Source organism: Aedes aegypti, chromosome 2, assembly GCF_002204515.2.
Source record: "Aedes aegypti strain LVP_AGWG chromosome 2, AaegL5.0 Primary Assembly, whole genome shotgun sequence".
In the NCBI taxonomy this organism is placed as follows: Eukaryota; Metazoa; Arthropoda; class Insecta; order Diptera; family Culicidae; genus Aedes; species Aedes aegypti.
The window spans coordinates 208970745-208995998 of record NC_035108.1 but is presented as its reverse complement, the minus strand read 5'-3'; the positions used below and the strand labels follow the sequence as shown (position 1 = coordinate 208995998).

At 34.9% G+C, this 25254-nt stretch overlaps 1 protein-coding gene across 1 annotated transcript in view; it reads left to right on the top strand.

The window, feature by feature from the left end:
* The window catches only part of LOC5578489, a 31061-nt gene that overhangs the window by 3342 nt on the left and 2465 nt on the right, over nt 1-25254 (top strand). Inside the window, exon 2 of the mRNA XM_001663826.2 lies at nt 4582-4823. Within this exon, the coding sequence (XP_001663876.2) occupies nt 4612-4823 (212 nt within the window). The 5' untranslated portion in view covers nt 4582-4611. The remainder of the gene's footprint in view (nt 1-4581; nt 4824-25254) is intronic.

The following is a 25254-nucleotide window of genomic DNA, read 5'->3' as shown; positions in this document are numbered from 1 at the left end:
AACTAGGAAAAAGCCTAAAAACTAGAAATTTTCATAATATTTCATGTTAATTTTTTTTTCATGGTTTTTCATTCTATTTTGAAAAGTTAAAATCCTAAGCTTTCATTCCATAAAAAAAAGATTGGAAATCGGTTGAGCTGTTCAAAAGTTATGATTTTTTTAAAATAAAAAGCTAATGCGCTACTACAGCGTGTGCCGATAAAAAATGACTGATTTTTTATTTTCAAAAATATATATCTCAAAAACTAAAGAACATACATCGCTTAAAATTTGACAGTAAACGAAAAATTTCCTGAACATTCAAGAAAAAATAAGAACAGCTATAGCCCCTTTGGTCTTAAGACCTTCAAAACACGAAAAACAGAATTTTTTTATTAATTTTTCATGTAAAAAACTTTTTTTGTTGAATTTTACATATTTTTTGAAAAGCCAAAAGCTTTCATTTCGTTCAAGAAAATTAAAAATCGGTCAAGCGGTTCAAAAGTTATGATTTTTTTAAATACAAATTTTGCAAAGTCGCGATTTTTCTGGTCACTATATTTTGGAAGTGGTCACCCTAATCAAAAAAAAAAAAAAAAGTGTATTCTTATTTCGAATAAGGAACAAAATAGTAAATTTTCACGAAATTCAGTTACCCACTAGATCAGTTTTTCATGGAATGGCTGTATAAGCATGTTTATATTTCACATATAATTGTTCATAATGGTTCCCCATTAACAAACATCTCTCCCAGTAACCTTTGTGGAGATACAGAGGTAAACACGGTCTCCAAATACAAAAGGTTACACACTAAGACGTGGAGACGTGGCCGGCGCCGTTATTGACCCTGTATAAATAGAGGCACACGGAAGAATATAATGGCCAATCCCTGATGAACTTCTAGTGGATTCTGTGTGCATCTTCACTGACTTCGGTCAATCACGGAATAGCAATATGTGTAGTCAGTCTTTTTTACAAGGGGGAAATCTGCATGTCGAACCAACAACGAGCCACTTAAACCAGCCCATGCATTGTACTTGAGCAATTCTTGTAGTGCTACAGTGCACTGACATTACTCTTGGCCTCAAAACCTTATCTCCCCGGAATTACCTTACGGTATTTCTTCGGGTAGGGGCCAGTGCATATAGCACAACACGTGTAGCAGAAGTAGCCTAGGCAAACTGCTTCTCCTAGCCGACTTAAACAATGTTACAAGGAACCAGCCTCGGTAGGGCTAATCCTCTGTAGTCTCCTGCGGTAGTTCGAGCGCTTTTCTGCCCCTCTATGTAGTCAGTCTAAGCTAAGCTAAGCGTAAAGACAGCAAGGTTTGTAATAATTTCGTAAAATGGTGCTTTTTGATGATTTACAAAATTATTGTATTTTGTCAAATAGAAGCTACAATTAATTTTGTATGTAAACAGTATTTCCTAAAACTTTGACGACCTGCCGCCCAAAAATGGGACATGCTGGAACATTTTTAAGAGCGGCAACGGATTAAGCAACCTTGAATTCACTGGAGGCACATAATTTGGTCCTTGAGACGCGTGATAAGGAGTGTATTGAAGAGTAGTCGCAAACATTCAAAACGGTATATCTCAGAGCCTAGTTCATCTTTTCAAAAGCTTTTTTCACGCAAATCTCCATCATGTCATCAAATATTGAAGCAACTAAAAAATATTGTCTTAATATACAAACAACAAGGTTTACAAAGCATAGAAAATAAAATCTTGCACAAAATTACATTTTTGAAGTGTCTTCTGAAGATTCGATGATTTGTATTGAACAAAATTTATATCAAACAAAATAGGATGAAAAGCTTATTCTATCGGAAAATATGTTTACTTCACACAGCACGTAAAACGGATTTCAAAAAAATAAATTATTGCTCTAAGAAAGCTGAAATATTGGAATAAGGTCGGTTTTAGAAAGTCACTTTTGTATAATCAACTTTTGAAGTTCTGTCATATACAGTGGTTATTATATACAGTACCATTTATTGCTTACGTTACTTCATAAATATGCGAAGAAACTTTTCCAATCAAAAAATATGTTTTTATTCGTTACAATCGTTCGATACTACCATTAACGTGTAGAAAGAAAAAATCAAAGAAACGAGGTCCTTCAAAAATCGACTTTTTTTGATTTTTGTATTTCCTCTCAAATGCTTGTTAGTGTATTATTCAAAATATTTTTTAAACTATATCATAAGAGTTGTGGCACAGAATATATTAGCATAAACAAAAATCATTTTTTCTTAAAATTTAACACATTTATTAACATATCAATTTTTTCAGAGGTGTGCATGATTTTCATCGACATCTTTTAGTAATTTGCAAAATTATCATACAAAATGCCACTTTATTGAAAACATATTACCGCATCATAATTTTTAAATACATTGTTAAGCATTTCTGATCAAAAAATTGTTTCTAGGTGTAACCCAATATTTTAGAGACTGTTTTGAATGTTTGCGACTACTTTCCGATACACTCCTTAAGGTTATTTTTGTCCCACTGTATCAATAACATGGGTGCCAAATTATTAACATGAGTTTTCTTTCACAGCGAATCCTTATTGTTTGCCTTTTTGTTTTTATTTTGTCAAACACATAGCCCCATCATTGCTTATTTTTTAATGTATCAGCATTGTTATCACAATATCTATCTTATTATTTTTATTGCAATTTCTCATCGTAATAGGCTGTTTTTCATCACTCCAATCTGTCATGAAACGACCTACTTTCCTGCACTGAAGTATGCAGTGCGGGAATAATCATAACGCAACTGAAACCAGTGCTGTAATGATTCATTACGCAACGCTTTCTCATTACGCAACTGTTTTGAGTTGCGCAATGAATCATTACACAACAGTTTTTTTCCGAAATTGTTAAATAATGGTGAATGCATTCCGATATAATTTCTGATACCCTCAAGTAGTCCTCTACAAAATTGCAAAAAATGTTGTACGTAATTCGTTGCAGAACTCGATTTTTACAGCACTCATCGTTATTATCCTACTCGGCAAGCCTCGTAGGATAAATTTACGATTCGTGCTGTAAAAATCATCATTCTGCAGCTTGTTCCGTAAACAACTATTTCCAATCGGTAACTGACACAAAAGATGCACGGATGCAAAAATGATGTCTTAGACAAAAAACCTCTTTGGGTAGGTGTACCAGTTATGGACATAGTGGTTTCCTATTTCGCCATACGTGATTACTTTAATGTCTTCAAATTTTGAAAATTTGTGTGAGTTGTAGTAGTTAGATTTAAGGTATATCTTGATGTTAAAACATTCAAAAATATTTAAAATGTGAAAGTTATCAAAATATCATATATGGCCAAAAAGTAAACCACTATGGTTATAACTGGTACACTTTCCCTAGATAATAACTTGAAAGTGCTCAGAACCCAAACAGTGGAACAAACTCTTACACAATTTCAGAGCAATCTACAATAATAAGGTTAAATCCGAAGCACAATCCATTATATAAATAAATTAAAGAGCCTAAAAACTCACACAAACTCAAGGCCAGTATTGATAACTGGTCTCAAGGAAAAAAGTGCCCTACAGGAAAAAAGAGTACAGTAGTTTTTCGATTACAGTCACCCCACGCAGTTGACTCACCCACAATTTATGAATCAGCTAACTTCAAAAGACAAAATTATCATCAAACTTGTCACAAAATATCACAGAATTATTTTTACTGATAAGAAACTATGTGTAAAAATAATTCTGTGATGTTTTGTGACAAGTTTGATAATAATTTTGTCTTTTGAAATCAGCTGATTCATAAATTGTGGGTGATTCAACTGCGTGGGGTCATTGTATATCAAACCCCAAAAAATATTTGCTGTGAATTTGACGAAACGAAAAAAACAAATATGATATTTTTGTATCCAGCTGAACTCGATTTACACCTAAGAGTCACCAAACAAACTGTCATGTTGTCTTGTAATGGAATGATATTTATTTGTGTAAGGTATAGTCAGAATTTTCCATACCAAATCTCCTTTAATGATAAGATTTTACTTTCAAGAAAAATGCTCACTTTTTGTTCCAAACTAAATTAAATTGAACCTTAAAATTCAATATTCGAAATGTGGAACCTTTTTGCTGTTTAGATGATGGAAAAAACTTAAAAAATATGATAATAAAACCGAAAAACCACTGTATTTAATACTTTACCATAAAACTATTCGATATAAGCAGAGGTTTTGTTGAATACAGATGGATGTGTTCCAACATTTATCCTAAACACAAAGGTTACGATGCTTTTACCATGTAGACCTTTTGAAGTAGCTTTCAATATTTGTTTTGTAGAATCTCTAAGCAGAGTTCAATAATTTCAAATAAAAATCAATATATTTGGGTGGATACAAAAACCTAGTACTTTTTCGTCACATGACATTTTTTGAACCCATCTCCACAATAAATCCATTCCCTACTCATTGACTTTTTGCCGGAATGTCACCCCACTGAAAATCTCCCCACAATCCGAAGGCTTTAATTAAATTGAATTATCCACGCCTTCTCATTTCCCATCGCTATTTACATCACCGACATTCAGCAGTTGTCACGTGCACATATGTTTTCTTTCAGGCAACCCCAACCCCCCTCGAAACGGCAACCATGCTGTGGAAAATCTTTTCACTGCTGATTGCGCATGTCCTGTCGTTGGAGGCTGCTGCTATCACGCAGGATACATTCATCGCACCAACACAGGAGAATCCAGCATCATCGACTCAATCATTGAATGTCCTGGCCTCGACCGGTAAAAGTAATGATTCAACCAGAAAAAGCGTAGTCGTGAACTGGAAGCTGACCTGCCAACATCTCTGCGGGTGAGTTTAAACTAAATATAGCTAGCAGTACAGTTTTCTTGTGAGCTATCATGTGACATCAGATTGGAAACACATTGTGCAGAGTTTACCATGCTTTTGCAATCTAGAACAGTATCTACCCCTACCATGGATAATTGGAACCGTCTGTGGATGATAAATGGTTCATCATCAGCAAAGTGGTATCTAGGGAAAGTTCTGCATCCAGGAAGTGGTCTGCTCATTTGGTGAAGTGTTTTTAATATGTGTGATAATGACATTTAAATGAGACTGAAGTTGATTGATTGCAGTTTGTGTAAATGCCTTCTCAACTTTCTACATAACATTCGCTAAAGTTTGAAAGTAGGTTGATCGTATCATGCCCAATGATAAACTAATTATTCTTGATTTAAAAAGGTGCCTTTGGAACAACATTATTCAAAAATATGAATACCGTATAATGAGAAATTATTTATCAGTGGTATACATCAGTTTAAATTAGTTCAAACGCAAATTAAAAAAATCCTTCATTGTCGAAACATGTTAGTACTAAATATAATAAGAGCTAAGAAGTTGATAGTTTTAATGTGGGACAATTTCATTCCCAAAATCCAACGAAATAAACGACGATACAAATATAATATTTTAAAACCGTATTCCAGGGTAACATGGATCTATTTTTGGATATTTATTGAAAATTTCATTTGAAAATACAAATGTTGTAAGTTCTTTATTTTTGAAACAAGCACTGGCACACATTACTCGTGACATGTTTAAAAAATGTTTATACGATATTTTGATTTGACTGATATGAGGTAACATTGATCGGTTGTATTAAAATGCCATTACCTACTGAAGTCATGGCCCCTGAAACCAAATATGAAGGCCAAACTTTTACAAGTCATTTACTTTTTTAATTTATTTTAGAATTAAAAACATCTTGAACCGCGGAGTACAGGTACGGAGTATAGGTAGGCAATTTCCTAAGGAAATTATACGTTCATCATAGTTATACGTCAATTTTGCTGGATTGAGAATACAATGACCCCACGCAGTTGAATCACCCACAATTTATGAATCAGCTGATTTCAAAAGACAAAATTATTATCAAACTTGTCACAAAACATCACAGAATTATTTTTACACATAGTTTCTTATCAGTAAAAATAATTCTGTGATATTTTTTGACAAGTTTGATGATAATTTTGTCTTTTGAAGTCAGCTGATTCATAAATTGTGGGTGATTCAACTGCGTGGGGTGACTGTATATACAAAAATGTTGACAACGGAATCGTTCTTGGCGATGCCATTTTCAATAAATACCGCAGTTCCTTTGCCTATATCATGTAATGTCATCCATAAACATGAAAATCATTGTTTCGAAAAGTTGGAAGAATTACGCAGAACGAACTTCAAATTTAATAAAAACCTCAATTTGTATTAGCTCATGAATAGAAGAAAGAGCTGCACCATGCATACATCGAGACCCATAACGCGGGTAGATCACCTTTTCGTGGTGCGTTATGGGGTAAAGCTCTACCAGTGAACCCTAGTCCTAACTGCTTCAAACGAAGAGAACAGGATATTATAGTAATAAAATGAACAGTTTTTAGTCCTTGTTACATTTTTAAACCCAGTTGTCGAGAATGATCTTGAGACAAGGAAAAAAAAAGAGTCGAATGCAACTATTTGTTTTCTAATCTTTTATTTATTTAGTTCTCTAGTTTGAAGGAGTAAGGGCTAGGATTCTGATGCATGGACAATATCGGTGTAATTTCTTGGCTTTATCAAGGGATCCGATTTTAACGGATAAAAGGGCGCGCCTGTGGAGAGTGTACCCACCACATTCTTCAAAGGGTATAAATAGCGGAACCTTACAATTAGAATCCTTTCCTGCGATCAAGTTAGGAATAACAACTGTAAGAAAACCGAATACTTTATCGCTTCTCAATAGTGATAAGGTAACACGACATGCACTAAACAAAGGACACGGGATATACTACAATAGATCAAATATTGGTCGCAGTGGTTATGTTCCGAAAAAAAAATCCGTCAATAAATGTTACATCGAAAATATTTCGTCAATAAATGTTGATTCCAACATCTGACAAGGAGGAGCATTCCAATCAATGTTACCCCACTGATCAATGTTACCCCACTACCCAGTGAACCACGTATCGTATAAGAATGTGTGCCAAAAATCTCATATTCATACGTCAAAAATCAGAATCGCACAATATGCCAAATCAAAACGAATAAATGTTAACACAAATTGTATATAGGGGGATATCCCCCAGTGCCGGACAGCACCCAATACCGGACAAAGTCGAAACATTGAGAAATCACGGTCCAATCAAGATGGTGTATTAGTAGAAGAGAAAGCTATAATGTAGACTAATGTTTGCGTAGAATAACACATCCTTGAAATATGCATGCCTTTTTAAAAAAGTAGAAAAGTTTGAAAATCTTTAAAAAATTGACGTATTCTCTTAATTTTGAGCCTATTTAGTAGTTATTTTGAATATGAAAAAATACTTTGGATCACGCAAGCATGATCGAACATAATCCTTATTTGATAGCATGAATGTATGTTGTACCATAATTGAACTAAATATGGACAAATTACAATTTTCGTTAAGCACCTCCTGTCCCTCAGTTTCGGACAGCTTGATTTGTTATATGATATCTTTGTAATTATTGCACCAGTGTCTCATAATACTTTCATTTTTCATGGGTTCCGTCGATCATGGTATCAAACATGCAATAAAATTAAGAAGAATGAACATTCAGAACAACATCGTAAAATGTGCTATTTTTCATCATATATGGAAGAGGAATTTGATAGGCATCTTTGAAACTAAGAAAAACGCAAATTATTCTTGTAAATGTTGCAAATGCATTGAACTGGTAATTATAAACTATTACTATAGTGTACACATTCAATGATGGTCATATTTGCAGAATTCGAGGCATTTCCTGATCGTGTCCGGTATTGGGTGCCACCTTTCAAGATCGATCAATTTGATACTAAAATACATCATCAAAATGCATTGTCATAATTAGTATTTATACTTTCAAATTTATTTTTGTACACTATAAAAATGATAATATTTATCATTAATGGGTATCACGAGCCCATAAAATCAATATTTTTCGAATTATGAATTTAGTGGCTTAAGTGTCCGGTACTGGGGGATCTCCCCCTAATTCTCCACTACGATTCATTGTCGACAAACTTTGTTGACAACAAACCATGCCGTAAATAGTATAATCTAGAATCGCGTCAAGTTGTATAAACTGACAGATCATATATCAATGCAGACTAGCATCAAATGAAATTGCAATAACTTAGCGAAATTTACCACCCGAGGTTGGTATCTTCTGGCAGTGGGCTTCAAAGAACAACAAAGCGTGTGTGTTGTAGAGCAAACTTCCATTCATATTGGCAAATAATCACTCCTTATTCATGAAGCGGTCTGTGGTGTAGTGGTACGGTACTGGGTTAGGGATCCAAAGGTCTGGTGTTCGAGTCTCGCTGTAAACTTTTGTGGCATCGTATTGCTGACCATGGAAAGTCTGAAAAAGTCGTGGGAAGTGCGTATATGGCCTCCACTTTGGTGTGTATTTATCGTTTTCATGCATTTTATACGAGTGATTTGATTCATATAGAATCATGTATAGCAAAAAATATACCAGCCAAAATGTTTACTGGGTGATCAATGTTACCCCGTTTTACGGTACTCAAGAAAATGACTCACTCCAAGCGTATTTTATAGATTGTTAATTTATTTATTTAAAAAATAACAGCAATTTTCCTAGGTACAACTTTTACGTTTCTCAACGGAAATACTTCCGCTTTATTTCAGTAACGTCTCTACACACTTAGAAAATATCACCGACTTCGGTAATTTTTTAACCAAAATATAAACCGCTGAGCGTTCGGTAATGCTTTCGGTAAAGCTAAGAATGACTAAATAATCCGTAAATAAAAGCAAAACACAGCTGTCAAAATATTACAAATCGTTCGTGAATGGTTACTGAATGATTTGTGAAATTAATTACCGAACGAATTGTTCATATTTGCAGGCAGTCAGAATTGGGTAGGATGATCAAAACTAAACAAAGACTGGCAATGTATTCTGATATTTAATGAAATAGTCGAATTTAATCCAAGATCTTTTCCTCATTCATTTATTATATGATTATTTTTATCAATTTTATTACACTGTGAGCGATTTTACTATCATCCATTTCATGCAAAAGCCCTGCGGGATATTTGCAGCATTTCGCACCTTCCAGCGAACAAAACAAACTGATTCAATCTTACAAGAACCAACTTCCATCAACAAAAATAATAATTTGGAATATTATTTGCAAACACTTTTTCAATTTATTTACCTGGATCAATTCAACGATGCCCGACAGTGGATTTTCCTTTCTCACAATATTTTGTTGCTTCTAAAAATAAACTTGGCGGTTGAAAATCGCAAATTGTCAACTGTTCGGAAAAGCACTTTAACATTAGGTACCGAGTACGGCAGTTTCGGTAAATGGCATGACCAAAGTCATTCCAAAAAATATCATTTGAATCTCCCTAATTGTGTGCGTTTTTTGGTAAAGCTTGTCTGAAATACCGAAACATCAGTTGGAATCAAATCCACACACTTCCAGAATGGCTCTATTTTGTACCCGTGGACTTAACCGCTAGGCTAAGGAAGGATCGGAAATTTTAATAATTTCAATAGTTGTTTAAATCTATCTAGAAAACTGAATATTCAAATATCATCAAAAACTCACAATTTTTTTGAAATAAAGTAAAACCTAAATTTTCTTTACAACGAAAATTGAGAATTAATTGAATTGTCAGTGATCAGAATTTATCCAATAATATCGCGTTACTTCAACCTTAACCAAACACAACTTGATAGTAACCAAAATTTACATTGACAGTATATTGAAAAAAAAACAAACAAATACCATAAAAAGGGTACCTTTGAGAATGCGGATAGCTTCGAAAGTACTGAACTGACAACATACTAAACGAAATAACATGTTAGCCAGTAAAGCAAAACGAATACAAAAATCAATAGTTTCAGTATGATACTTGATATCAATGGTATTTTTGTTGGAATAGAGAATATATAAAGCTTAACATTCGAAAACTAAATATTGATAAGATTTTAGCATTCTTGAAACGTTTATAAAAAATTTGTTTTAAAATCACTATTTTATGGAGTTTCAAACAGTTTGTTATTTATTCTTGACAGCCTAGTTAGATCAGAACTTGGGTTCGGTCTCAAACCCGACTTGTCGAGCACTCAACACTGAATAAGTCTGTAAGTCGCAGACAAAATAGGCCAATCTGTCAAGGTAAGCTACATAGTAGAGTTTAAAGGTATTTGCTCGCTTTACTAGTGATTTAAGTATTATATTTTTTCTTTTGCCAAAGTGAAGTGTTAAAATTCAATTAATTTTTTTTTTCTTACATCCTTTCCATATATTTAATATAAAAGTGTGGTGATTGGATTTTGTTAAACATAATACCTTTTTCTCTCCCTTATTGTGGCACAGACCTATTGACCCGTATCGCAAAAAAAATATCTTGATTATATTCCAAAAACGATTGATTCATGTTCAATTCAATGTCGAAACATGAGTTTTAATTGATGTCTATTCAGATATATAATTTGATACAAATTTTTATTCTTATAATGGTTATTATTATGTTTGTTTCAACATGAAACATTTTATAGTCGTTTTTTTTAATTATTCTGCACCTTTATAAATGAAATATAATCCATATTTTCTGGATTTCCATGTGGTTACATAGGGTAGAAGCACCGGTTTTGGCCATACGCCAGTTGTAGCCATAGTGGATTATACACCGTTTACATAGACAATCAGCATGAAACCTTTTGTGTTCAGTAGATCACATTCACATGACAGAGCTACTCTCGTCAAAATCGATTCAAAACATAAGAAAAACAATTAATTTTCCTCATAGTTTTAACTCCCATACACCTAATTTGACTAGGATACTCCTAATTTGGCCACCCTCCTAAGAAATGAATACGATTGGTCAATTTAGGAACTGAAATTAAATCTCTGGCTGAAACTGGTTCTGGTGGCCTATATTGATCAACGAAATTTTCAAAGCGAAAAAATGGTTTTAGCTCAGTTTCGATATTTTACATTCATAATATGGATTGAAAAACTGCATTTGACATATTTGTCGTATAGATACGGCTTCCCGTATATTTTTTATTGACATTTTCTCTTAGGCTGGCTAAAACCGGTGCTTTTACCAAAGTGACCCCGAAAATCGACTTTCGGTTACATGAAAAATTATAATGTAAAACCTCTAGGTACAGTAATTTTGGGTGAAATTGATCAATTTTCAAGGTTTTTCTTGTCTGATTTCTATAATGTTGACAATGCCAAACAACTGAATGCAGGAAAACAAGTATGAAGGTGAGCCTCATTGACTCAAGTACCGAAATTTTCTAACAAATGCAATTTTAGTGCTAAAATATTGCTGCTTGCGTTTGACGTGCAAATCCAGTCTAACTGGGCTTCAAATGCGGTAACACAAAGTAACCAAAGGATACTTAGCAACCATGATCCATATCACCGCCAACCTAGCAATGAAAAACAATCTTTGACTTCGCCTTCCTTGTTGGAAATCTTACCGCGTTTGGTGTTCCCGCATTTGATATTTGCATTTCAAATGAACACAGCAATATATGTCTAAAATAAAAAATCGGGAGATCTCATTTCTCATTATTGTTAGTTTTCAAAACAACTTTACATAATAAAATTGAGCTCCCTGAATCCGAATATGCTTGCCAAATTCTTAACAATACAATATTTATAAAATAATGAATGTTTAAATTTCAAGAATAACGCAGAATATGTATGCAATTTCCTAAGGAATTTCTTGATATATTACAGAAATTCAATTATTTCAACCAAATCAACTAATTGTTACGAGTTTTGGTTATGAAATCTAGTTTGGGGATATATCTTTAGTATCCTTACAAACTTTCAGGATTATACCATGTTCAAATCCTTGTCTAGAACTAGAAGTTTATTGATGTTTGTCAACACTGCACCGTACAAGATTTTGAAATTTTACATTATTTTCATATGGCTCCATCCCATTACCCCGAACGCCATTACCCCGAACGCCACTACCCCGAACGCCACTACCCCGAATGGGTCACTACCCCGAAAGCCATTACCCCGAATGGGTCATTACCCCGAACGCCACTACCCCGAATGAGCCATTACCCCGAATAGTATGAGATACAGTACAGTATCTTGTTTTGTGTGCAAAAATGCGTCTCTAATGAAAGCTGGTAATTAATGGCACGTAAAATTCGTCGGTAAAATGTTCATCATATATTTATTCTTTCGAAATATCTTGATGACAACTATATTCTTCTCATTCTTTCTGAGACAGTGCCTGTTTATCAGCTCAGTGGGCACCTTCGCAATTCAAGGGTTCATTCACAAATTTCATTTCGCCAACAATTGCCATTTTTAACACCTACCTACCCCCACGTACTTTTTTTTGTATGGAAATTCTACATATTGTGAATGGGCTGTAACATTTCGAGGACAACCACCCACAAACTTTTTTGCTCCCTTCAGCGTTACGAAATTTGTGAATGGGCTTTAATAAAATGAGCCTTTTATTGACTGAAAGGAATTCGAATGCATAACCCTCAATATGGTGTTGCTTAACAGATGCGTAATCACCGGTATTTGGACTTGTTGGTGGTGTTCATATTTCAATTTTGTTTTTGAACAAATATTTTTCTTTCTTATGAATATAGGTTGTGTCATAGCATCACGTTGTTACAGTGATCATTCACGTCATAGCTGCAAACATTTCACCAGAAATTTGCCCTTCTTTTTTAAATAGGCTGTTCTTTCACATTTTTGTTGGATAAGCTAGTCACTAATATTTCCATATATTACAGCTTTTTATAAAGGAATATATCTTGAAGGCATTCACTAAAGTGATTTCTGCTATGATTCTAATCGGAAATTTTCCCTTTCTTTTATCTTCTTGTATTAAAACAGACAGGTCTCTTATGGTCTGCCATCATCATTTCTTCATTATCTTGAATCAAAAAAATATTTCTTTTGTGGTTTTCTCACAGAAATTCAAATTAATGATCCCACAAATCAACAAAAGTTCTTACTGTAGCGTCAATCAGAGGCCGCCGATTTTTCTAACATGTACAAGTGTACAAGTGCGATAGTGGAACGGTCGTCTATTAGGTTGGTTTTTAGACTGGTTCCATAGAACAACTTTTGCAGCGACTATCTCAGGGTGAACTTCCATTACCATCGTTTACGAAACAAAATCTTTAAGAAGATCTTTATCTTAATGCCCCCCGACACCTATGAAATGAGTAAAGGAAGTGGCCACCGACGTCCAATAAGAGACTTTACTACATCCTAATTTTGTACATATAATAGCTATCCTTCTCATAATAAATTCACCCTTCTTTTCGAAATAGGCTGTTCTTCAGAGCATTGCAATGTGGTTGTGTGAATCTTCCAAAAATTAGAGGACAAAACTTAGTGTGTAAAAAGTATTTGCTGAACAACTAGCTGCTTTTTTATATTGTAATATTTGAAAAATACATTTTTGAGCCAAACTCGTGAAATACTCAAAAGGAATCGTACAATTATCTCCCCACTAGAATATGTCTCAAAATGTTATCCATTCGGGGTAATGGCGTTCGGGGTAGTGACCCATTCGGGGTAGTGGCGTTCGGGGTAATGACCCATTCGGGGTAATGGCTTTCGGGGTAATGGCGTTCGGGGGAGTGGCATTCGGGGTAGTGGTGTTCGGGGTAGTGTCATAGAATCTTTCATATAAATAAACATTTTTGAACGCAAAAAACTTCACAACACACAATTTGGACATACTTACGACAAACAACGTTCATTAACTGCAGGTTACATTGATATTTGTGCTCAATTAGGAAGAAATAAAATCGAGTGACACAGTGACCAATTTCACCCTACTGATCAATTTCACCCGAATTTACCTTACATGCGAAATAAATCGTTATGAAATCTTCCAGCTACAACCAGCAGCTAAGCTACCAGTACTTGTTTTAAAATTCTTACACTATTGTGATGGAGAAGTGTTCCGACGGGTTTGTGAGTTCTCCACTATTCTTTATAGTTCTAAGAGCATAAATGCCTTACACATAAATGTAATTCATGGTGCCAGATTTGAAAGTCAAAAAAACAATGAGCAAAAAAATTAATATGATTAGACCTGAGAGAGTGGAGACAGCTCACTTACAGCTGGCATGTTTTCTAGCATTCTTATACTTCCTTTTTTCAATTCTTGGATAGTTCACAACGGTCATTTGGTTATTTATTTTGCTCAAAATCATTTTGTACCTCATGTTGTTCACTATTAAAAAGCATATGAATACAAAAAATCAATAGCAGTTCGTCAAAGCACAATTATATTTAAAACCTAGAAATTTTAATTGCGTTTACTTGAATTTTGACGCTTTTTCACGTTCTGCCCTCTGAATGCGTTGGTTTTTCAGTGACAGTTGGTGACAGGCTTCCTTGGTTTTTGGGATCTCGCAATCTAAGCCAGCTGTCTGCTCTCTCTCAGGATTAGACTAGCTTTATGGACCTATGCATGGGTTCACTATTTGAAGTTTTAGCGGTGCCGTGTTATTTACGTGACCATGGCAACGAGTGAATTCGGCACCGCTCAAAAGTCAAATTAGTGAACTCGTGCATTGGTCCATAGACATTAAAATAATCGCTTTCTCTCCCAAATATTTTAAACTACCTACCTTGGATACCTTGATGGCTACAGCGTAGCGTCACGCCATTGTAGAGCTCCATCTTCGTCGGTCTTGGGCGAAACTTCTCCAGTTGCCCCGAACGTTTAGGGTCGCCAGGTCCTCTTCCACTGCGTACAGTCAGCGTATTCGTGGTCTTTCCCGAAGCCGCCGACCTCTACCTGGTTCCCTGCTGAATATTATTTTCGCAATTCTTTCTTCCGACATTCGCACTAAGTGACCAGCCCACTGAAGTCTGCCGTATTTTACACGCTTGATTATATTCGCAACTCGTGATACAACTCGTGATTCATGCGTCTGCGCCACACACCATTTTCTAGTTTCCCACCGAGTATTGTCAGCAGCACTTTACGCTCGAAAACACCAAGAGCTTTCCAGTCTGACTCTTTCACGCTTCGTCCACGATTCGTGTCCGTAGAGAGCCACCGGAAGAATCAATGTTTTATACAGGGCGAATTTTGTTTCCGTTTGCAAGCTGCGGGACCTAAGCTGGTTACGTAGTCCGTAAAAGGCCCTATTCGCAGCCGCAATACGTCTTTTCACTTCGCGGGAAACGTCGTTGTCACATGTCACAAGTGTTCCAAATTCTTCAACAACTTCAAACACATCCCCATCAAACACTACCTCAGCACCTACACCACCATGCCTGACTCTATCTCTACCTGCAACCATGTACTTCGTTTTGTGTATAATTAATGGTCAAGCCTCTCCTCGCTGTCTCCCTCTTCGAGGCACGAAGGCCTCTTTCACTGACCTGCGATCGATTCCAATTAGGTCTATATCGTCCGCAAAGCCAAGGAGCATGTGCGACCTTGTGATAATAGTGTCATTTCTCTGCACGCCAGATCTCCTAATAGCACCCTCGAGTGCAATGTTGAACAGTAAATTCGAAAGTGCTTGCTTCAATCCGTCTAACGTCACGAACGAGGTTGAAACCTCGTCTGCGATCCAAACACATGATTTTGAACCATCCAGCATACCACGTATCAGCCTAATTAGTTTCGCCTGAAAACCATTTTCAGACATTATCTGCCAAAGCTCATTTCTTTTCACTGAGTCGTACGCCGCCTTGAAATCAATAAACAGATGGTGAGTCTGCAAGTTATACTCCCGGAATTTGTCTAGGATCATTCGCAAGCTAAACATCTGGTCCGTTGTCGAACAGCCCTCAAGAAAAACCAGCTTGGTATTCGCCGACGAAGGACTCCTCGAGCGGTCTCAGTCTGTTAAACAGGATGCGCGACTGAATTTTGTACGCCGAATTCAGCAGGGTAATTCCTCTGTAATTGGCACACTCCAGTCTGTGCCCTTCCTTGTAGATAGGGCGGATGAGGCCATCCAACCAGCCGGTGGGCAATTCTTCATCCTCCCATACCTTCAGAAGTACTAGGTGGATCGACTGGTAAAGCTGTTCGCTTCTGTGCTTGAAACTATTTAACAGGAAAAAACTACATTTCCATTAAAATTGGAAAAATGTTGCATAACAGCCAAATTCGCCAAAACTATTTAACTGAATGAATGGTTGGAATCTAGGCAATTTATTAAAAAGATTTTCAAAGAACAAATATATTCTTGCATACGAATACATTGCAATCTTGGAAAAATAATCGTAAATCGATGAAAACTTAAATTAGTACTACAGTAACACTCCCTTACTCGATGCGCGATGAAAAATTATGCAAATTTTGAACCCAATCGGTTTAAGAAATCCATCTATGACAAAGAGAACATCAAGCCACCGTAGTTATCATAAGAAATCATACATATGGCTATGGATTTGAACGTGATTCTCGCTGCAGAATAATATTATGATACGCAGAAAAAGTCCTTCCTGATCAACTAGAACTTTGATTCGCGAACAATTCATCGCTAGCATACACGATGCATTTTTTGCTGAACAAAGTTCCTTATGATAACTTGACGACAAAAGATTAATCGTTGTTGCTTTGATCGCAGGATAAAGAAAATTGCGATGCATCATGTGTTTTGTCATGATCACTAGATTTCCATCCTTGTTCCTGATATTCTGACGGAAATCTAGGTGAAAATCTTACAGTTTTATTTTTGGTATCCTGAAAATCTGTCAGGTTTACTTTTGATATACTGAGCAGAATGTTTTAATCCAACTGATGATTATTTGACCCCATAAAAATATGGAATAAGAAGGATTATAATTTATTTTTAGTTAATCCTCCATGATTCGATGTTCCATGACTCGATATCGTCTCATGGAACCATACTAAAAACCTAAGAGAGAGGAGACAGCTGACTTAGATTGTGAGCTCCCTAAAGTCAAGGATCCCTGTTATTAACTGTCACTGGAAAACCAACACATTCGGAGGGCAGAACGTGAAAAAGCGTCAAAATTCAAGTAAACGTAATTCAAATTTCTAAGTGTTTTTCGATGATTTCACATTTTAAAAAGTAGAATACCTAAATTTAGTTGTGTGTTGGCGAACTGCTATTGATTTTTTTTATATTGACGAAGCATTTCAGATATATAATGTAGTCGGCAAAGCTTTCCGGTACACTAAGGTCCATTTATGCAGCACGGTATATGTTTTTTTTTTTCAATCAATTGTGATGTTATTTAATTAATAGCATAGCATGTCAGGTTTTTGCTATATTTGCTGTTAAAACTGCATTGATTATCTATTTCAGTTAACTTGCATGCAAATTTAGCAGATTGTATGCCGATTTTTGTATTTAATTTACAACAGAAAAAGTCTTAATGTGTTGAATAATGCGGATCAACGTAGTACGTATTATTTCTTATATGAAAAGTTACAGTTTCATGTTTCAGAATAGAACTGGCAAACTTTGTATGGAGACTACAAGCATAATAAACAATTGTATTGCACCAGTATTTCACCGGACAGTTCTTTCCAAATCATGGCACATATTAAAGTTGAAGTTCTTTTTTTACATGTTTGGTTAATACACCTATAAAAAAACTTCAATAAAATTGATTCAAAGCCCGTAAAAATGGTATTTTGGTAAAATTTTGATGGGCTGGAACATTTATAAAATTTAGTGGAGATTGAAAGGACACATGAAAATGCTAATTTTGTTCCGCTGTGTAATCAACCAATGAGTTTTAATTTCATTTCATAAAACCTTCCATTTGTCGCGTGATTTTTCACGTTCTGTTTCAAGTACTGCAGCGCGATAACTGCCGATGTCATCTACACCTGATACCTTTAGGGCCATTGGGGGACTACTTATCTCCACGTACGGACTTGAAATTTTTACCTGATTTTTTTTCTTACCAAAGCAATTACGAACTTATAACATTTTACATTGTAGAAAAATTAGGGACGGCCTACTAGTCCGCTCTTCGTGCTCGCTGTACTCCTCTCCTTCTTGTACCTGCCGATCAGAAGCGAACACCATCTTTGCAGGCTTGCTGTCCGACATTCATATAGCGGAATTTGCGGCAAGTGTGCCACCTTAAGCAAATTGCTCTCTAACTTTGCCTAAAGCTTATAAAATCCACCACTTTAGCCTCATAATGTTAGTTTCACATCTTTTCATAACAACTGTGCCATTGAAAAAGAAAATAATTTCAAAAAGTATTAGTTTTGGAGCTTCTTAAATATCATCCAAAATAACCTACTTTTCTACACTATGGGGCAAGTGTGCCACCCATATGGGGCAAGACGGCCATCGAAGGAACATCGCATTTTATTCTACTTTCAATGAAATTTTCTTTATTTCCTATTATTGAGGATTTTGCCCTCTAATAGACTCACACCTAAATAATTTTGTCACACCAAAATATTCTCCCACCATGTTTGCCATATATTGGATGGCGTCGTAGCTAACAAAACCAACAAGTACACATTATGTTGGATTGTACATTGAATGCAAGAAGCGTGCTTTTATTAAAGTGCACGAGAATCTATTCCTCAACAAAACAAACAATAATATTTCTTATAAAGCAGACGCTTACCGATAATTCAAAAAAATAGTTTTAAGTTTACCGTAATAAGGGGATGCTTTATAACAAGGTTCAAAACATGCATAACTACCTATTGCTCAATTCGAATAACTAAAATGGTTATTTTTGTCTCCATTGAATACAATATATGTATTAACCTTATATTACGAGAATATGTATAATATTAAACTAGATCAGCACTAAATAACGGTAAAATATTGATGTAGCTATGTAAAACCGTAGCCGAAAAACATGTTATTATTGAATATTTTGATAAAAAATCACTTTGGGGGGCAAAAATGTGAGTTATTTCCCTACTTTACTTCAAAAACTACTACTGGTGCCTCATTTTGGTTTATATTTAGAGTAAGGTGGGGCAAAAGTTCGACCTTAGTGGTATAATCAAAGTTTCCAGGAAAACAATAGCAGTTGAAACAAAACAAATACCATACAATGAACCTTCAGCATATTGGCAGTAATTTTGCTGAACAATCTTGTGTCAAAATATTTACCCATTTTTAATTATAACAGTTTCAAATTTGATTGTCTTAAACGAACTTTTGCCCCACCGGTGGGGCAAGAGTTCGAATCTAGTATGGGGCAAAAGTTCGCTGATTAAAACACAAAATATAGGTACTTTTATGACAGGCATACTTTAACTAGCAAGCCGTAAACTTATGTTTGCCGAAAAATACACACTAAATTTTCATCGAAAAATTGCCATAACAGAGTTAATTGTAATATACTCAAAAATAGATGTTCTTCGCAAAACTAAGTGGAAATGTAAAATTTTGGTGACATTTGTTGCACGATCAGTCAAATACAGATAAATTTGAAGATATTGTATGGATTTTAGGCAGTTTGCAAATTTTTCTGTGAGTTAATACATGGTTTGAACTTTTGGTCCGCTGATTCGAACTTTTGCCCCACTATGGGCCAAAAATTGTTTCCAAGCATTTATGCAAAAACTAATTCACCTCAAAGCATCTTTATGATAGGCCTAGAAACGCCCCTAAATAAAATATTGAACAACATTTTATCTTCATATGATTCCATGCAACGAAAGTTTGACCGAACATTACAATATTCACGTCGAAAAACAACAAATAGCCATAACTTTTCCAAATCTCATTCAATTTTAATGATATTTGGAGTGAAAGTCTCTTACTTGAATAGAATTCGAACCCCCATGACATTTGAAAGTTTTGTTTTGAATTGAGCTAGAAATCTTAAAAAGAAACTCTTGCCCCACTCGAACTTTTGCCCCACTTTACTCTATGATTTTGTTGATGATGATTACATTTTTATAAATTTCCCTCCAACAATTTTTGTTTACCCAATAGATGGCACACTTGCCCCAATAAGTATACATTTCAACCAAACTGGATTTCGTATGTAAAACTAAATACTTTTTTCGTTCAAATGCCACAATAACTTAAACATTTGAATAGTTTCACGATGTACAGTACGTTAGAAAAATCTGTTAATGATTTACCTTTCACCATGCTATTTAGAAACAACGAAATCTTATAAAAACCCACTCAAATTTGGTTCTCTTTGCACAAGTCGATGTAAATACGTGCAAAATAGAGCGATTTCCATCATATTTTGATTATTGTATGGTGAACTATAAGGAAACATATTGTTCAGCTCAATGAAAAAAAGCAGGGGTGGCACACTTGCCCCTATGGCACACTTGCCCCAAAGTCCGCTAACATGTGCTGCCCAACGCATCCTTCCAGCTTTTGTTTGTAAAGCGAGCTCGTGGTTCATCCTTCGCCGCCACACACCGTTCTCCTGCATGCAGCAAAAGATCGGCTTAAAACCTTGGCATTCGAAGATCCTAAAAGCTTGTAGGTTCTTTTCGAGCATAGTCCACGTTCCATGTCCATAGAGGACTACCGGTCTGATGTGCGTTTTATATTGTCTGTTTCTTGGACAGCAAAAAGCGCCGCCAACTTTCAAACAGATCAACAAAATTGTCGCCAGCAAATGAATCAAAGGAGGTAGTTTGTCGTTGTGTTGGTAAGACTGATGAAACGTCAAAGTTGCAGCGGTGGGCTGGCTGGCGATGGTTTCGCGGGGGTTTCACCGGCGCACACTGGGGCAGAATCGAAAAAACGCGGAAACAACCTGTAGTTCTTGGGAATGAAGAGATAGACGTTTGATGTCTTCTGCGAAAATCCTTCCAATAAGGCCTATGTTTTGACATGAAGTCATATTTTATAGTGTTATTCGCATAAATGACTCAAATGCCATTTCGGTCAAATGGCAGTTCAGGTGTATGGTTTCTTCGGCAAAGTTAATCATTATTTTATGCTGAAAATAATTGCTGAAGACGTCAAATTTTCAACGCGTACTATTTTCAAAATAATGACATTTTTTTGAAAAATGTACCTAAAACCGAAATATTTGTTTTTTGTTTGTATTTTTGTAATTAAAATACCATATATCGCCTATGACTATGTGATTAATTAACATAAAGCAGGTCTGGTAAAAATTTGATGGTAAAAATAAAATTTTGTTTCATTTTTTTTTTAGTAAAATATCCAAAAACGGGGATATTGCGTATAGGCCATTCTTGCTATCGGGCAAGTTCGGGCAGGTGTTGTCATCGCCATCCACTTACGAAAGGTCAAAACATTGATATCTAATTTTTTCAAGGATTTGATATTTAATATATTTTTTCTATGCGATCTGAAAGTATGCTAAGCTTATAAAAATGTTCAAAATTATTTTACATGACAATGTAACAGTTTTACAGTAAAAACAAAAGTTCAGCATAATCATAAGCATTCTTGCGGTTTACTAATAGCTAGATGTATTTAACCATTTGATTTTTACATTGCTTGTATGTTTGCTATTCGCAAAAAAGCCCTAAGCGCAAGACTCATTATATCAAACCATTTTGGTCGAGTGGAAACTTAGGTATCCAGCTTTTTACGCTGGCTATAAAACAACAAGGGATAATTAAATTTTGACATGTTTTGCCCACAGGTTTTATAGCGAGGTCTTAGCAGGCAATGACTTTATTTTGTTGATTGAACTGTCATTAATTTTCTCTTGATGATGTGTGAATCTGCAACATTTTCGTATTCAATTTTATATTATGAACCATTTTCTTATAATTATTAATTATTTTGTTTCATTTTAGGTATTCAATTATTAGGATTCAACACAATTCTTCTGGTGTGAATGAATTTTAGATTATTTGGATGACGAGATTGAAACGAATAGGCAAAGATACATACATATCGTCACATCACTGTTCTTCGCTAACGAATGGGCAATAATCGGTGTTATAGAAGGCTCATTATTTTAACATTCTGGAAAATTTAGAAAAGTGCAAATTGTACACTTTCCTATGCTTTAATCTGGCGGTCAAATTTTAAAACCGCATGATTTCCAATTATTTTCAATAATCGGGTATCGAAATAATACATTTAGATAGATGCATATATTTGCTTAAATCCCAACAAACTAAGAGAATAGAAACTAGCTGCTTTCTCCCATACATCAATAAAAAATTTAAAAAAAATTATGTCCGAGGTCCACGGAAAGCCCTGTGCATTACGTCCTCTGTCCATACTCGCATAACAGTCCCATTTATATACGAAATCCCATATAATATGGGACTGTTATGCGAGTATGGGCAGTCCTCATGTCCCAAGTTACGACTTTCGTCTTCTTCTTCTTAGGTTCGCCAGCCCATCCAATAATGCTCTCCCTAATTTTAATAGGTATTTTTATCTCATAAACTTTCTTGACCAAGCATTGGTAACAGTGAAACAAACAGTACCTTACGCAGTTGCGAATAACGTAGGACTTGCCATTTATTCCCACCTACTTATCACGCCATAATATACAGTAAAATCGGGACAACTAATGACATTTCGTATTAGTTTGTTTTGGTCGATTAAAAGGAATCACTGGCTAATATTCAGGTTCACACTTCATTTTGTATTTTAAAATCCTTTTTCACTTTATAAATTTTGCATCAGTTGATTCTGTTTTATCCACCTAAAATAAATAACATCAGCATAAGAGTAAACCACAAAATATAACAAGAATATAAAATATGAAACTCTTTTGGGATTCTGTATCCTGGAAACACGAATATATTTGTTGTTCGACAACATCAAAAAATTGCTTCACTACAAAGATTGCTACGATCCAACTATGAAAAATTATAGTGTGGGCAAGGAATGTCATATAGGGGTGATTCAAAGTTTATGGCATGTCTAGCGTAAAAAGCTGGATATAGTTTCTTCGACAAAGTCTATCGTTATTTTAAGTTGAAAAAAATTGCTGAAGATGTCAAATTTCCAAAGCCTACTTTTTTTGAAAAACAAACAAAGTTTTGATAAGTTGTGCTAAAACCGTATTATACATTCATTTATTAGCACAACTTATCAAAATTTTGTTAGTTTTTCAAAAATAGTAGACTTTAGAAATTTGACATCTTCAGCAATTGTTTTCAGTTTAAAATAACGATCGACTTTGCCTATGAAACTAAATACCTAAATATCCACTCTACCGAAATGGTTTGATATAATGAGTCTTCCGCTTAAGGCGTTTTTGCTAATAGCAAACATACAAGCAATTCAAAAATCAAATGGGTAAGTACATTTGGCTATTAATAAACCGCAAGAATGTTCATGATTATGTTCAACTTTTGATTTTACTGTAAAACTGTTACATTGCCATGTAAAATAATTTTGAACTTTTTTATAAGCTTAGCATACTTTCAGATCGCATAGGAAAAATATATCAAATATCATATCCTTGAAAAATTAGACATGAATGTTCTGACCTTTCGTAAGTGGATGGCGATGACAACACCTGCCCGAACTTGCCCGATAGCAAGAATGGCCTATACGCTATATCCCCGTTTTTTGGAAATTTTACTAAAAAAATTAAACAAAATTTTATATTTATCATCAAATTTTTACCAGACCTGCTTTATGTTAATTAATCACATATTCATAGGCGATATATGGTATTTTAATTACAAAAATACACAAAAATACAAAAAAAAAACAAATATTTCGGTTTTAGGTACATTTTTCAAAAACATGTCATTATTTTAAAAATAGTAGGCGTTGCAAATTTGACGTCTTCAGCAATTATTTTCAGCATAAAATAATGATTAACTTTGCCGAAGAAACCATACACCTAAACTGCCATTTGATCGAAATGGCATTTGAGTCATTTATGCGAATAACACTATAAAATATGACTTCATGTCAAAACATCGGCCTTATTGGAAGGATCATTTTCGCAGAAGACATCAAACGTCTATCTCTTCATTCCCAAGAACTACAGGTTGTTTCCGCGTTTTTTCGATTCTGCCCCAGTGTGCGGCGACGATTACATACACTGAAGCAAAAATACTTAGGTTTTCCATAAATCATGACTTACGAACCAGCCAAATTATGGTTTCATTGCACGCTTAAACATTTCGAAAATGGGATCAAAAGTTTCATAAGTGAGAGCTTTGAATTCTTAAAACAATTACTTGAAATAATTATCATAGCAATCGCTAAAAGAACTACTCCACTTTCGATGTTAGGTAAAACTTAATCGAAAGCAAATCACATGTTATCAAAACATGTCAATTTTTGTGCTCGCCTGAAATAAAAGGCGAACAATGTTATCGATTGATAATTCGAACTTAGATATTATCATTGCGTTTATTATCGAATTTCATTGATTGACTTATGAAATTTATTACTGAAATTCTTCACCAAAATCATAAGTAAAACTTAAATTTTTTAACAATAATCGTTGTGGCGCCAAATCATAATTATTCCTTAAGAAATTATTAAGTTTTTTTGCCTCAGTGTATCGTCGCGTCCAAAAAGGTGCAAAAACTACAATATATCGTACAGGGGTGAATCTTTCTTGGCCGCAATTTCTTCTGCAGCCCATACTGCCGTGAATCGCAAGTCAGTCCCATCTGCATTTTCGTCAAAATTGAGTTGAGTTCAGTTTTCAACATATCTTCCAATGCTCTTTCAGCTGCCTTAATGAGATAATATGATTTGTTCGGAAAAATTAGTAAAAAAAACAGCAAGTCAAATTGTCCCATAATGAGAAGTAATCGCATATCAGTCCCTCTACAGATTTCCGCACCGTATAACACAAAAATGAACCATGTTTTGATCATCTTTATATTTTTCTCCGAGAGATATCATAGTGAAAAGCAATTTGTGAAACTTTCATTAAAATTTGATAATTTTCCAACCCTGTGGAATTTTTTGAATATTCGTATAGAAAACGAGTTTGGAAACTTCAAAGCCCATTCTCAATGCCTACTTTTTACAGATGGGACTGACTTGCGATTCACGGCATCATAGTAGGCACGACTTCCACAGATGATATGCCTCCGTATGTCTCGACTAACGTTGTTATCAGCCACCAGCAAGCATCGATCCGAGGTAGCCGATTGTCCACCACCTTAAAAGTATCCTCGTCTATCGTGACACTGCTTCGTAGGCGGGCTCTGTCGCGCTCGCACTTTAATAGTGGTAAGCTCCATCGAAGTTAATACGCATTTTTTCGTCAATTATATACAGTATTATAAAGTATATAGTCCATAATATATGTTCTAAAAAGCATAGCGACGTTCAAAATTGGAAATATGAATAATATTAAAATC